Here is a 14430-nt window from a genome sequence, read left to right as displayed (position 1 = left end):
GTCGTTTTCCTCGCGCGCCGCGCCCACGCACCCAGCTTCTCCGCGTCCCGCCCGGGTTCAAGCCACCCGGTAGAAGAGGACGAAAAACGGGTGCGGGCGTTACCCCCCCTCTACCCTCAGATGCGGGCGCTACCGCTTCCTACCCCTGCTGGTGAGCTCGGACCAACCACCCTGGAGCCTGCCTCCTTTTTTCTGTAAAATGAGGTTACCTCCTAGGGGTATAACGGGAATATTTAAGATAACCAGGTAAAGGTGATCGTTGAAAGATACTGTATTTTTTTTTTTAGCTTTCTTTTATTTCTGTTATTTTTCCCTTAAAAATTTTATTAGTAATATTTGCTCAAATGATTTTTGGCATCTGTTGCTATAATCATATTTTGTTCTCTTTATTTGTTGCTGATAAATGTGCTGATTCTGTATTATTTTTGTGTATTTGAAGATGGCATCCCACTTGGAAACGTCTTTGTCTCCATATTATTCGCTACCACCAATATGAATGTTTGATGGATGTTAAACATTGCTTTTTAAAAAAATATATTTTATTGATTTTTTACAGAGAGGAAGGGAGAGGGATAGAGAGTTAGAAACATCTATGAGAGAGAAACGTCGATCAGCTGCCTCCTGCACACCCCCCACTGGGTATGTGGCTGCAACCAAGGTACATGCCCTTGACCGGAATCGAACCTGGGACCTTCAGTCCGCAGGCCGACGCTCTAGCCACTGAGCCAAACCGGTGAGGGCTAAACATTGCTTTTTGAATTTTTGATACTCACATCAGCCCTATCTCTGAAAACATACCCCCATGGGGTTTTCACTAAGCAGTGTCAGCCTGCAGGCCACATCTCTGGCTCCTTCCCTGTGGTCGCCACTTCCCAGGACATCTCCTTGTGGGGCTTGTGATAAGACTTCTGGCTTTTCCGGCACCAGCTGCTGCTTTCCTTTTCAAAGAATTACCTATATTATTAGAGCCTTTTCATCTAATGTTTTATTTACCAAATATCTGCCTTTCTGTTTTTCTGAAAAATGGAATTTTGTTCTTAACACCTTATTCATCCTATTTTCCCATCCTTCTTGATGAGTCACAGCTGATTAGTTTTATTTTGTGAGTGGATTTATGTGCGCAGAAACTTCATGTATCTGACATCAGAATATCTTTGCTTGGAAGCCAGTGTGTTTTGTGAACAGGTTGGAGAGAATGAGGCCTCACTTCCAGTGAATTCTCTTATTTTAGCTGTGTTTAGGTTCCTTAACTATATGGCCATAGGATCCCATTTGAATAGAATACTCGCATTTTATCTGTGGGGGAACTACTGATGTAGAAATGAGAACTGATAGTTTGTATTGGTTACATCAGGATTTTTACTGGGAGAACTTCGTGTAAAATGAAGATTATAGAGATTGGAAGAACATGAAAAAAATGAAGAAAACAGATTTAAAAAAAAAATTGGAAGAGAGAAGGGGTGGATTAGAGAATACTACTCCTCTACACAGGGTTTGTCCACAAACCAAAAGGTAAAAAGAAAGGTCCCAGGTTGGCAGTGGATCAACATTTGTTAGATGTGACAGACACTGCCGGGCTGGTGTACCTCAGTGGTTGAGCGTGGACCTATTATCCAAGAGGTCACCAGTTCCATTCCCAGATAGACTAGAGGCCCAGTGCACAGATTTGTGCACATTGAAAGGAAAATATAATATGCAAGAGTGAGATAGAGTCTATTTATGAAAACAACCAAAACTAAAAATTAAAGACATTGATGATTCACTATCGAAATTGATAACTGAGCACTGGCTGAAACTTTCTGCTCCAAGCATATAAAATTGACAGGAAATGATGTTAAAATACAATAATCAGTATAGCCATTTTAAAAAAAGGAAAGAGAAGCCTTCATTGGAACGACAGTAGGGGATTGGGAATGAAACCTCACAAAGTATACTGCCCTGTTTGAGTGAAACTGAGGCCAGAAAGATGCCATCTGCTGTGGCTAGGGATTGAGAAATACATTCATGTGTCTTGTGTGTCTAGAGCCGGGATGCTTCCACAAAACCTGATGAATGGGGTTGAGACCAGTGTGATACTCCCCATCCAAGAACACATCACCAATCCAGGACATCCAAGAAAATCTGTAGAAGACAAGACACGGTGCATGAAAATTCGTGCACTCGGAGGCGGTCCCCTCAGCCTGGCCTGTGCCCTCTCACAGTCTGGGACCCTTTGGAGGATGTCTGACTGACGGCTTAGGCCCGCTCTCTACAGGGAGCGGGCCTAAGCCGTTAATCGGACATCCTTAGCGCTGCCACGGAGGCGGTAGAGGCTCCTGCCACCGCCGCTGTGCTGGCCAGCCATGAGCCCTCTTCTGGCTGAGTGGCACTCCCCCTGTGGAAGTGCACTAACCACCAGGGGGCAGTTCCTGCATTGAGCATCTGCCCACTGGTGGTCAGTGCACGTCATAGCAACCGGTCGTTCAATTTGCATATTACTCTTTTATTATATAGTATGAGCTTTCAGTCAAAAATCACAAAGTACCCACGGTAGAAGAAAAACATAACAACTAACATGAAAAATAGGGGGGAAAGAAAGTATTATTGAGCGCTACCATATGCCAAACACCATTCTAACTATCCTTTAATCCTCACAACAATCCTATAACTATTATGATTTTCCCCATTTTACAGAATGGCGAAATAAAGGCACAGAGAGGTTACCTGGCCTACTAAGTAATGAAAGTGGGATTTCAACCCAGGTAGTCTGGCTTTGGAGAGCACACCCTTAACCACTCTTTTTGCTACTTGCTTATATTCAAAGAAGAGGAAATCTCAAAAATGGTTTACCAAAAGAATGTAACCTTAAATGGATAAGAGCAGAAACAACAGAAAGTAAGAACTGGTTATAAATAAGTAGTTAGCTATGAAACAAGTAATTATGGTGGAAAATTAGAAATCTTAAAAGAGTTATTAAAATAAATTAAGCAGCCCTAGCCGGTTTGGCTCAGTGGATAGAGCGTCGGCCTGCAGACTGAAGGGTCTCAGGTTCAATTCCGGTCAAGGACATGTACCTTGGTTGTGGACACATCCCTAGTAAAGGGTGTGTAGGAGGCAGCTGATCGATGTTTCTCTCTCATCAATGTTTCTAACTCTATTAATTGACAGGAAATGATGTTAAAATACAATAATCAGTATAGCCATTTTAAAAAAAGGAAAGAGAAGCCTTCATTGGAACGACAGTAGGGGATTGGGAATGAAACCTCACAAAGTATACTGCCCTGTTTGAGTGAAACTGAGGCCAGAAAGATGCCATCTGCTGTGGCTAGGGATTGAGAAATACATTCATGTGTCTTGTGTGTCTAGAGCCGGGATGCTTCCACAAAACCTGATGAATGGGGTTGAGACCAGTGTGATACTCCCCATCCAAGAACACATCACCAATCCAGGACATCCAAGAAAATCTGTAGAAGACAAGACACGGTGCATGAAAATTCGTGCACTCGGAGGCGGTCCCCTCAGCCTGGCCTGTGCCCTCTCACAGTCTGGGACCCTTTGGAGGATGTCTGACTGACGGCTTAGGCCCGCTCTCTACAGGGAGCGGGCCTAAGCCGTTAATCGGACATCCTTAGCGCTGCCACGGAGGCGGTAGAGGCTCCTGCCACCGCCGCTGTGCTGGCCAGCCATGAGCCCTCTTCTGGCTGAGTGGCACTCCCCCTGTGGAAGTGCACTAACCACCAGGGGGCAGTTCCTGCATTGAGCATCTGCCCACTGGTGGTCAGTGCACGTCATAGCAACCGGTCGTTCAATTTGCATATTACTCTTTTATTATATAGTATGAGCTTTCAGTCAAAAATCACAAAGTACCCACGGTAGAAGAAAAACATAACAACTAACATGAAAAATAGGGGGGAAAGAAAGTATTATTGAGCGCTACCATATGCCAAACACCATTCTAACTATCCTTTAATCCTCACAACAATCCTATAACTATTATGATTTTCCCCATTTTACAGAATGGCGAAATAAAGGCACAGAGAGGTTACCTGGCCTACTAAGTAATGAAAGTGGGATTTCAACCCAGGTAGTCTGGCTTTGGAGAGCACACCCTTAACCACTCTTTTTGCTACTTGCTTATATTCAAAGAAGAGGAAATCTCAAAAATGGTTTACCAAAAGAATGTAACCTTAAATGGATAAGAGCAGAAACAACAGAAAGTAAGAACTGGTTATAAATAAGTAGTTAGCTATGAAACAAGTAATTATGGTGGAAAATTAGAAATCTTAAAAGAGTTATTAAAATAAATTAAGCAGCCCTAGCCGGTTTGGCTCAGTGGATAGAGCGTCGGCCTGCAGACTGAAGGGTCTCAGGTTCAATTCCGGTCAAGGACATGTACCTTGGTTGTGGACACATCCCTAGTAAAGGGTGTGTAGGAGGCAGCTGATCGATGTTTCTCTCTCATCAATGTTTCTAACTCTATTCCTCTCCCTTCTTCTCTGTGAAAATCAATAAAATATATTAATAAATAGATAAAATAAATTAAGCAGATAGCATGGATAACAGCCTGATTTCAACTGAAGAGCAAAGTATTAGTACTTTGGAATATCAAAACTGGAGAAATGTAAGTGGGAAGGGGCTGTCAGCTTTCAGCCAAGATGAAGTAACAGACTGAATTAACCCTCCTACCTGAAACAACCAAAATACCCAGGCAAAACATGCAGAATAATGATTTTCATTTCACTGGACATCAGGCAGCAAAGGCAGTGACCCCAGAGAGACAGGAAACAAGTGAAATGAGCCAGATAGTTTACTCAGCTTACTGCCTTCAGAGAGTTTCCAGACCACAATGTAGTGTGGTTCGGGCAGGAATCCAGATGGAACCCAGAGGACACCCTGAATTTAGCAGAAGGAGCTTAGAGTCCAGGGAGACTACAAAAGGGAGAGCTTGCAGGACAGAGTGCCTATGAGAAAAGTTGCACCCAGAGTGAATTCTGGAGGTCTGCAGAAAGTCTCCCTCAAGTATTCAGCAGAGCATTGAATAGCACATGTATGCAGGGAAAGTACCCCAAAAGCTGAGGCAAGAACCAATCAAAAGAAATAGAGGGAACAATATACCATGCCCACACAGGGCTGAGAATAGTGCCTTTATCTACCAACTAAAATGGAAAACTTCATAATTCACAAGACTGGGTAGAGGACTCAGGTGGATCTTACCTTAGTAATGGAGAATAATTAGCCTTACATTTAAGTAGGGCTCTGGTCCTGACTAATGAATCTTAAAAGACCCAAAAGGATCAAACTTTCCAGATAACTACCTCATTACAAAAATCAGAATATAGAAATGGAAAAATAGCCATCAGCCAACAAGATAAAATTCACAATGTCTGCCATCCAATAAAAAATTAAGTATGCAAAGCAGAAAAATACAACCCACGATGAGAAAAATTCAGTTGAAACATACCCAAAATTGCCACAGATGTTAGCATTAACTGACAAAGACAGAACTGTACTCCATGTGTTCAAAAGTTAAGTAGAGGAATGGAAGACTTAACAGTTTTTAGGAGGACTTAAATTAATAGGTGATTTAATATTGTCCATTTGTCCCAAAATAATATGTAGATTTCATGCAATTCAAGTCAGTATCCAAATGGAATTTGTTTTCGGAATTGATCAATATTTTTAAGCTTATGGAGAGAATGAAAGGACTTATGATAATAAAAGGTAACAAAAGTTTCTTTAACCTACAAGCAATATAAAGTTAATAATTAAAATTGTGGCTCTGACACAAGGTACACATGCAACAAATCCATAGGTATATGGGAATTTATGATAATGGTGACATCGTAATTGAGTGGTAAAAGGATAGATTGTTCAATAAATAGTATTGGGCAACTGACTTATTTCTGAAAGGAAAAGTTAAGAGATTCTATTTTCCATCTAAACTCTAGGGAGTTAAATATTTAAATATTTATGGGGGTGGGAGAGGGGGGGATAAGTTTTCCAAGTGCTGGAAGAGAATATTAGTGAATAATTATATAATCTTTCTAAGCATAATACCAAGGGAAAATGGTACAGGAAAGCAATAGATAACACATTAACCATTGACTTAAAAATTCCTAAAAAGAAAGTTTAATGTGGCCAGTGTGTTTACTTCTTGCGGTCCTCTATGATAATGTTTGTCATTTGAAAGACAGATACTTTTATAAACTATAATAAAATGAAGTACTATAAAAATAAAGTTAAAAGCATAAGCTTTCATTTTTTTTATTCTTAGGCTCAATAAAGATGTATACTCAGTCAAATTGTAAAAGTTTTGAAATATTTTTAAAGCCTTAGGTATGTATATTACTGACTGAACAGCTGCAGTTCTAGGAATTTATCCTAATAAAATAAAGTTAGTATGTACAGATGCTTACCACCATATTATTTTAATGGGGGACAACATGAGAGCTACCTAACTCTTAAAATGGAATGGTTAAGTAATGTCTGATGTTTCCATAAAATGTAATGTTATGTGACTGACTCAATTACATTGTAAAAGAATATAAAAAGTGGGGAAATGTTCAGAATAATGATGCATAAATTTTAGATGGATATTAAGTGGGTGCTGGAATAAAAAGCAGTTGTGTGGAGGGAGATTGTAAGTTTATTTTGAAGTTTCTAGAGCTAAGTAAGGGCAAGACAGTATTATCTATTTACAAATGTAAGGATGGCATGCTAGTTCTTTGGTATTTATAGTAATATACAAATTAAAAACAAAGTATTATGTGCATTTTTTAAAATCTAAGATTTTGGTTTTAAAATTTTTCTTTTTCAGTTCTGCTCGAGATTTCAAGAATTTTGAATACTGGCTTAGATATGGAGACTCTGTCTATTTGTGTACGGCTTTGTGAACAAGGAATTAATCCAGAAGCTTTATCGGCAGTTATAAAGGAACTTCGCAAGGCCACTGAAGCACTAAAGGTAGAGATCCAGTTGTTATTTCATTCTAAATAAAGATGCTTTTGTTTAGAAAATGATTAATGATAAAGTTATGTGAAAGATCTTAAACAAGATTAAAGTAACTTCTATCCATCATCAAGAGAAATTCTGAAGAGCAAAAGCTTAGTAGCATATGTTCAGATCAGAAAAGTCGCTACTGTGATAGACCATGTTGTTTCTTTCCTAGTAGTCTCCCTTAGAATTTTCCCTGTGTTGTGGGTAAAATTGTGTCTGCCTGAAATAACATATGCTCAGGTACGGTATCTGTGAATATGACCTTATTTGGAAATAGTATATCTGCAGGTATAATCAAGTTAAGGTGAGATTATAATGGATTAATGACTGATGTCCTTATAAGATGTGGGAAATTTAGACCAGATACACAAAGTATCATGTGAAGGCACAGACACAGAGGGGAGAGTGCCATGTAATGACAGAAGTAGAGATTGGAGTGATGACATCTACAGGGCAAAGAAGGCCAAGGATTATTGGCAGCCATAAGAAGCAAGGAAGGATCCTTTACCAGAGCCTTCGAGAGTGGCTGGCCCTGCTGACACCTTGATTTTTGGACTTCTGTCTCCAGAACAGTGAGAGAATAAATTTCTATTGTTTTAAATTACCCAGTTTGTGGTACTTTGTTATGGCAGACTTAGAAATCTAACACAGGTTTACTGCTGGGAAGTGGAGTGCTTCTATAAGAAACACCTACCAATGTAGAAGTTGCTTTGGAATTGGGTAATGAATGGAGATTGGATGGTTTTAATGCATTTTATAGAAAAAGCCTAGATTGTCTTGAAGAGATTGTTGGTAGATTGATGGACATTAAAGACAGTTATGATGAGGGCTCAGAAAGACAGGAGAGCTGTAGAGAAAGCTTTAATCATCTTAGAGAATACATATAACATTATGAACAGAATATTGCAAGGAATATGGACATTAGGGCTTCTGGTAAAGTGTCAGAGGGAAATGAAGAGCATGTTATTAGGCACTGGAGGAAAGACTATTCTCTCTATAAAGTGAAGGAGCCCTGGCTGAATTATGTTCTACTGTTGGAAGGAAAATAAAGCTTGTAAGTGATGAACTTGGATATTATCTTCTTGTTCCTTATAGTAAAATATAAAAGGAATGAGAAATTGGGGAGGGAACAGTAAGCAAAAAGCAATGACACTTGCTTTGAAAAATTCTGAGCCCATCCAGATAGTACATTCTGGAGAGAAGGACGGGAGTGTGGTTGAGGAACCTGTGAAGAGATTAGGTGTGTTTCATAGATGCAATTAGCCATCTCGGCACAAAACACTGCCAGCTTGGACTGAAAGGGACCTGTGAAGTACAGAATGAAGGAAGGCTGTCAGACTTCTGGCATTCCATAGGCAGGAACTTGGCAAGCGAGCTAACCAGCTGTGAACATGAATTTATTCAAAAAAAGGGAAGAATGACTCAGGGGTCTCAGAGTCCAGGGAGCTGCTCAGGGCAATTGGGCTGTACTGCCAACATAAGCCCAAAGGACCACCTTTTGTCAAGTTCAAATTTAGCACCTTTAAACTGCTAATATTGGGAATAGGAAAAGCGTTCCTTCTCTTGCTTAGACACACTCTGATTTAAAATATCAGGTGATTTTTATTTTCATGTTTATATAGCATCAACTCACCATGCAAGAATACTGAAATTTCCAGTTAGTCCTGTTTAAAACTTCTAAAGACAAAGTGGCTTTTCTTAACCTTATTTCTTTTATTTGAGGAAATAGAACTATGTAAAACACATAGCTTACCCAACTCAGATTGTTATTCTCCAATAAGTTCCAGTGATTTGGGTTGTTTGTTTGTGTTTTTTTTAACTTTTTGGTTATTAAAAAAATTCAAAAGATAAACATTTACAGAGCAAATATTTTTCATAAAGAGGATATCTATGCAACTCACTGCCAACACCCTAGAAGTCCCCTTATGTTCCCCCATCATTGACTTCTTTTTCCTGCTTCCCCCTCCAGTAACTACTGTCCTGATTTTTATGGTAGACACTTTGAAAGTGATATAAATGTAATCTTTTTTCTTTTTAAAAAAATATATTTTTATTGATTTCAGAGAGAGGAAAGAAGGGAGAGGGAGAGAAAGAAACATTGATTGGCTGCCTCCTGCATGCCCCCTACCAGGGATCAAGCCCCCACAACCTGGACTTGTGCTCTGACCCAACATGGGTCAACACTCAACCACTGAGCAACACCAGCTGGGCAGTACAATCCTTTTTAACACTAGAGGCCTGTTGCACGAAAAGATTCATGCAATAGGCCTTCCCTTCCCTTGGCTGCCGGCACCGGTTTTCCTCCAGCACCTGGGACCCAGGCCTTTGCTCCTGCCGGAGCCACCTTCAAGCCCTCACTGCTCCGGCCGGAGCCGCCTTCAAGCCCCTCGCTGCTCTGGCCAGAGCCGCCTTCAAGCCCCTTGCTTCTCCGGCCGGAGCTGTCTTCAAGCCCCTCGTTGCTCCGGTCAGAGCCGCCTTCAGTCTTCGCTCCTCTTTGCACCTACGTATGCAAATTAACCGCTCTGATTAGCCAATGGTGGGTGTAGCGAAGGTACGGTCAATTTGAATCTTTGTCTATTATTAGATAGGATGTTTGTGAGGTTCATTTATGTTGTGTGTAACTAATATATTCCTTTTCACTTTAATAATGTTTCATTGTACAAATACACTAAACTTTATTATTTTCTACTGTGAATGGATATTAGGCTGTTTCCAGGTAGAGATTTTTTTATTGTAATGCAGTTTGTGAGTACTTTAGGAGCCAGAAGCAAGTAACCTAGCTGAAAAGAATGTTCAGCCCAGCCACTGTGGCTCAGTGGTTGAGCATTGACCCATGAACCAGGAGGTCACTGGTTGATTCCCAGTCCCAGCACATGCCCGGGTTCTGGGTTTGATCCCCAGTAGGGGACATGCAGGAGGCAGTCGATCAATTATTCTCTCTCATCATTGATGTTTCTATCTCTCTCTCCCTCTCTGAAATCAATCAATAAAATTTTAAAAAAGATCACCCAAGAGATAACCAGTGATAATAGTGAACACCATTCTAAATAGTATAATGCTACTTTAAAAATAAAAGTATTACACTTAATTTTATTGAATGAAATACCCTTCCTCAGGTTGCTTCTCTAGATTAAAGTTTATCCTGTATTTACTGCTTCTATTGGGTTGGAGTTGGGATTGGTAAAGAGTTATAAGCATAAGGTTCTACCTTTTTTGTGTGGTTGTTGCTAATGAATTTTTTTTCTTGTACTTTTTACTTCATTTGGTATGAAAAATAGGGTAAGGAGAATCTGTTCCTGCTGCATTCTAGCTTTACCTAGAAATCCTAGTGATTCGAATTATCTTTCTCTTTCACAGACTGGTATATTGAGGAATCTGGGTGAGGGAGCAGAGGGCAGGGCAGAGTGGGCCGTTTGAATTAACAACAGTGAGCCCTGGCCACTGTGACAAGTGGTTAGTGTCACCCTGAGCACCGAAGGGTCGTGGGTTCAGTTCCTGGTCAAGGGCACATACCAGGGTTGCTTAACACTGAGTTTTTGTATTGTTTCCTCAATGCTACTATTAATGGGTAAGCAATCATTTACATATTATAATTTCAGAAATTCTGGGCAAGACCTACTTTTCTGTACCTCTACTTTGTGCCATGGTGTCTTGAATTACACTGTCATTGATGCATTCCTATACCTTAAGCCTTGCTCTTTCTCTTGTGGCTATCCTGAACCATCACTAATATCTAAGGGTGAGTGATATATCTCTCACTGTGTAGGCAGGTCTGCAACACGAGGACATTCGAGCAGAATTTTAGTTGAGAGAGAAACGAGGGATTAAGTTCAATGGTCCCATCCATCCTACCAAAGAAAGGAATAAACTTGCACAGAAAAGAGTTTGGAAAAGAAGGCTACTAACCCTGGTTTTTCCCAGGCCCAATGCTTACAAATTTTTGGAGTCTTTAATGGCCATCTGGTAACTATATGGGTGTCTAGGATGCGATTGCTGTCCATTTGAATAGAAAGTAGTTCTGCATTCATCTAACATGAATGCTACACATGGTTGATGGCTTACTTAGTTTAAATGAAAATAGTTGTTTCATTTTTAGTGTATCATACTTGATACATTCATTATCTGTATCTTGGAGAACTTCTAAAATTAGTATGAAAATGGAATGGGACAAGACAGATTAAATTGTATTAAAGTTAAGGTGCTTTAATTTTAAAAATCCTAAAATTGTGTATATTATTTCAAGTTTTTTTTTTTTGAAGTATATGATACTGAGAATGGGGTTAGGAAGATGAAAGAGTGAGTTACTAAAGGTTATGTGGCTAAAGCTAGTAGAAGAACCATAAGGGTTCTTAGAACAAGGGACTATTTTTTTCAAACTGGGTTTTAATTATTGTGAATTTAGTAAACTCAAAGAAGGGCAAGGCTAATTAAGAATAGCTGACTATATAGAAAAACAAGGTAAGTTCTGTTTCAGATTGAGTTATCTGTTGTATTCCTAATATCTTAAGGGATTTTCATGACAGACTTCTGAAATTAGACTAAACTTAAAAGCAAGTTTTAATTAAGAAGTGGAAGTGTAAATGAATTAAAAACAGCATGCATATCTGAAATTAAACTTTTTAAAAATCAATATTTTCATATTTGTCATTAATAACTTATTTAATCCTTTATTTTTAAATATATTTCTATTTCAGAGAGGAAAGGAGAGGGAGAGAAAGATAGAAACATCAATGATGAGAGAGAATCACTGATCAGCTGCCTCCTACACACCCCCTCCTGGAGATCAAGCCCCCTTACTGGGGATATGCTCTTGACTGGATCGAACCCGGGACCCTTCAGTCCGCAGGCTGACACTCTATCCACTAAGCCAAACCAGCTAGGGCTCTTTTTAACTTATTTATTGATACTTAAAGAAAAAGAAACATCCATTTGTTTTTCTACCTAGGAGATTGAACCAACAACATTGGTGTATTTGGACGTTGCTCTAACCAACTGAGCTTGCTGGCCAGAGCCTAAATTCTTATTTTTAGAAATATATATCAAGTCTTTTTATTGATGAAATTATATGGTGCCTTGGAATTTCTGCAGAATAATCATGGAAGGTGGTAATAGTTTGGTATAGGTGAAACAGGATTAGTCATGAGTTCATTATTTTCTCTTTTTTTCTCTAGCTTACAACATAACAGAAAGGTCTTTTTTCATCTTAATCCTCTTTTTGCATTATAAAGAAACATGGAGAAATGGACAAACTAATAAAAACTGTGTGGATAAGGTCTTCTATAGGTTAATTTTTTAAGTAGCAATATAATTTTACTGTATTGTTTAAATAATTTCCTACTGTTAGCCTAGCAATCAGTTTAAAAGCTAGTTCTAATGTACTACAAAAAATGAAAACCACTACATTATCTGGCAAAACTGTTTTGATATATGTTGGGGAGGATTTGTTTGTTAATGACAGTGTGGTATTGACAAATTTATTTCCATGGTGTCTCTTTTTCCATGGTTTTATTATAATGAATCTTACTTTCTTGTTACAGGCTGCTGAAAATATGACAAGCTGACTTTCTGGAGAATTCCTAATGAGATGCCAAACTCTGCAAGAGGATTTGAAGATCGAATTGTACTCAAGAATGTACAATGAAATTACTGCATGCAGCAGTGTAGCAACATTTTCCTTTTTAAAAGAATTATAAAAACATAGCTTTATAAATCAATGAAAAGTGGCTTACACAGAGGACTGTCAAATGTGTTTACATCACATCTTGCTTTTTTAAACAGTGCTAATGCTTTGGCATTACAGTGTTCATATTTATTCCTTATTTATAGATCTGATAGCTTTAATTTTCTAAGCAGTCTGTCAGATGTGCACATCTGGTGAGCCTGTTTGTAGTATAGTGGAACCCATTAGTAGTAATGTAGTAGTTAGGACTTGCTGACATTTCCATTATAAACTTTAATTTTAAATTGTTTATGCAAAATAACTGGATTTATGTTGCACTAGTCTGAAAGTTGACAGAATTTCAACCACCATTTGTGAATTTTGATTTATATTCATTATATATATATCAGAATCAAAAACATTTGTTCTAATCTCTTTAACAAAGAATGTTTAGTTTTTAAACAAAATTTGTCTGGCAGTGAATAGTGTGAACCAGATCAATTTTGTATTGGTTGAAAAATAAAACTTTTAGAAACTTGGATTTTAAAAGTAATGATAGTACTTAGCTTTTACTTTTTATTTGTCAATTGAATCATTTAATGAGAATATCGAGAATGTTTTTCCCTTAGTTTTACACTCTGAAAATGATGAAACATTTTCAACATGCAAAATTCATTTTATGTTTATTACATAAAAATAAATTGAGTACTTACCTAATATATCTTGAGTGGTTATCTAATAACTCAGTAGATAGCCAGTGGATATCTAGTCACTAACAGGAACTGTCATTCAACAAATATGTTACTATTTTCTGAAGGAATAAAGATTTCCAGTCATTAAACAAAAACTAAATAATCTAATGTTCTATAATGTCTTTCTAAGATTATTTTTGCGTGTCGTTTTTACTATAGAGTTTTAACTAATCAAAATTTGCCTCATAATAAATTTTGATTCTGTTTCTGTAATAGAATCTCAATGGAATATTTTTCTCAAGACTAATACAAATTCAATCTGACTTTATTTTAGAATTTGTTAGCTTCCATTTAAATGGCAGAATAAGCATTTACTCTTCGGTAGCATGTTTTGTTCTTCAGACAAACTGAAGTGATTTTAGTAAGGCTTGGTAATATTTAAATGACAACCTTCTGTACTATTTTAAAAATCTAGTCTTTCGAGTATTTATACTTTTTAAATGTATGACATCTTCCCCAAGTGCACTGGAAGGTCTGTTGGGAGACAAGAACTTGTGATGAGAAGTCATTTATTTGCTTACAAATACTTATTGCACGTTGTTATTTATAAAATTATAGAACACTTGTCAAGTTTCAAAATTTGTGTATACTTTTAGGCCATTAGAGTTAATAGTTAAATTGTTTATGACTTTATAGATTAAGTTATTTATGTATGAAACAGCAGGAAAAGATATTGAGGAATTATGTTTACAGAGGACTTCTTTAGTATGTTACGTTTCTTAGATGTAAACATATATTTTTAATGCATACTTAAGTAATATTTAAAGAAACCAAAGTAATGATACAATCATAGTGTTGTGCATGTTGTCAGTGACAAAAATAAAACCATTTCGGTGGTATTGGATGTATTTTTGATTTAATATATGCTTCCATGAATTCAACTTGTGTTTCTGTAGGTATTCTACAAATATTTAGATGCCTATTAGTTATGTATGATTGAAGACTACTTAAAGGTAGGCTGTGTAATTTAAAATATAAAATTAGGCTTGAGGTGTAAAATGAAAGACTTGCCCTGGTAGGGAAAGGATATAGCTATATTAACAT

General features: G+C 37.9%; 1 protein-coding gene across 1 annotated transcript; it reads left to right on the top strand.

The window, feature by feature from the left end:
• Window positions 1-6: 6 nt before the first annotated feature.
• MZT1 (mitotic spindle organizing protein 1) lies at window positions 7-14225 on the top strand. The gene is made up of 3 exons (XM_005885647.2): window positions 7-151; window positions 6797-6942; window positions 12513-14225. The coding sequence occupies exons 1-3, from the start codon at window positions 121-123 to the stop codon at window positions 12534-12536; spliced, it is 201 nt and encodes a 66-aa protein (XP_005885709.1). The 5' UTR covers window positions 7-120; the 3' UTR covers window positions 12537-14225.
• The last annotated feature ends 205 nt before the right edge of the window (window positions 14226-14430 follow it).

Source organism: Myotis brandtii, unplaced genomic scaffold (genome assembly GCF_000412655.1).
Source record: "Myotis brandtii unplaced genomic scaffold, ASM41265v1 scaffold92, whole genome shotgun sequence".
Lineage (NCBI taxonomy): Eukaryota > Metazoa > Chordata > Mammalia > Chiroptera > Vespertilionidae > Myotis > Myotis brandtii.
The sequence above is the reverse complement of the archived record's forward strand: the minus strand, read 5'-3'. Positions and strand labels throughout refer to the sequence as shown.

Bases quoted from the DNA above. Each gene is read 5' to 3' on its own strand.
- MZT1 (XM_005885647.2), top strand. From the start codon at position 121: ATGCGGGCGCTACCGCTTCCTACCCCTGCTG. The intron at 152-6,796 runs GTGAGCTCGGAC...TTTCTTTTTCAG, and splicing joins ACCGCTTCCTACCCCTGCTG to TTCTGCTCGAGATTTCAAGA. The intron at 6,943-12,512 runs GTAGAGATCCAG...TTCTTGTTACAG, and splicing joins AGGCCACTGAAGCACTAAAG to GCTGCTGAAAATATGACAAG.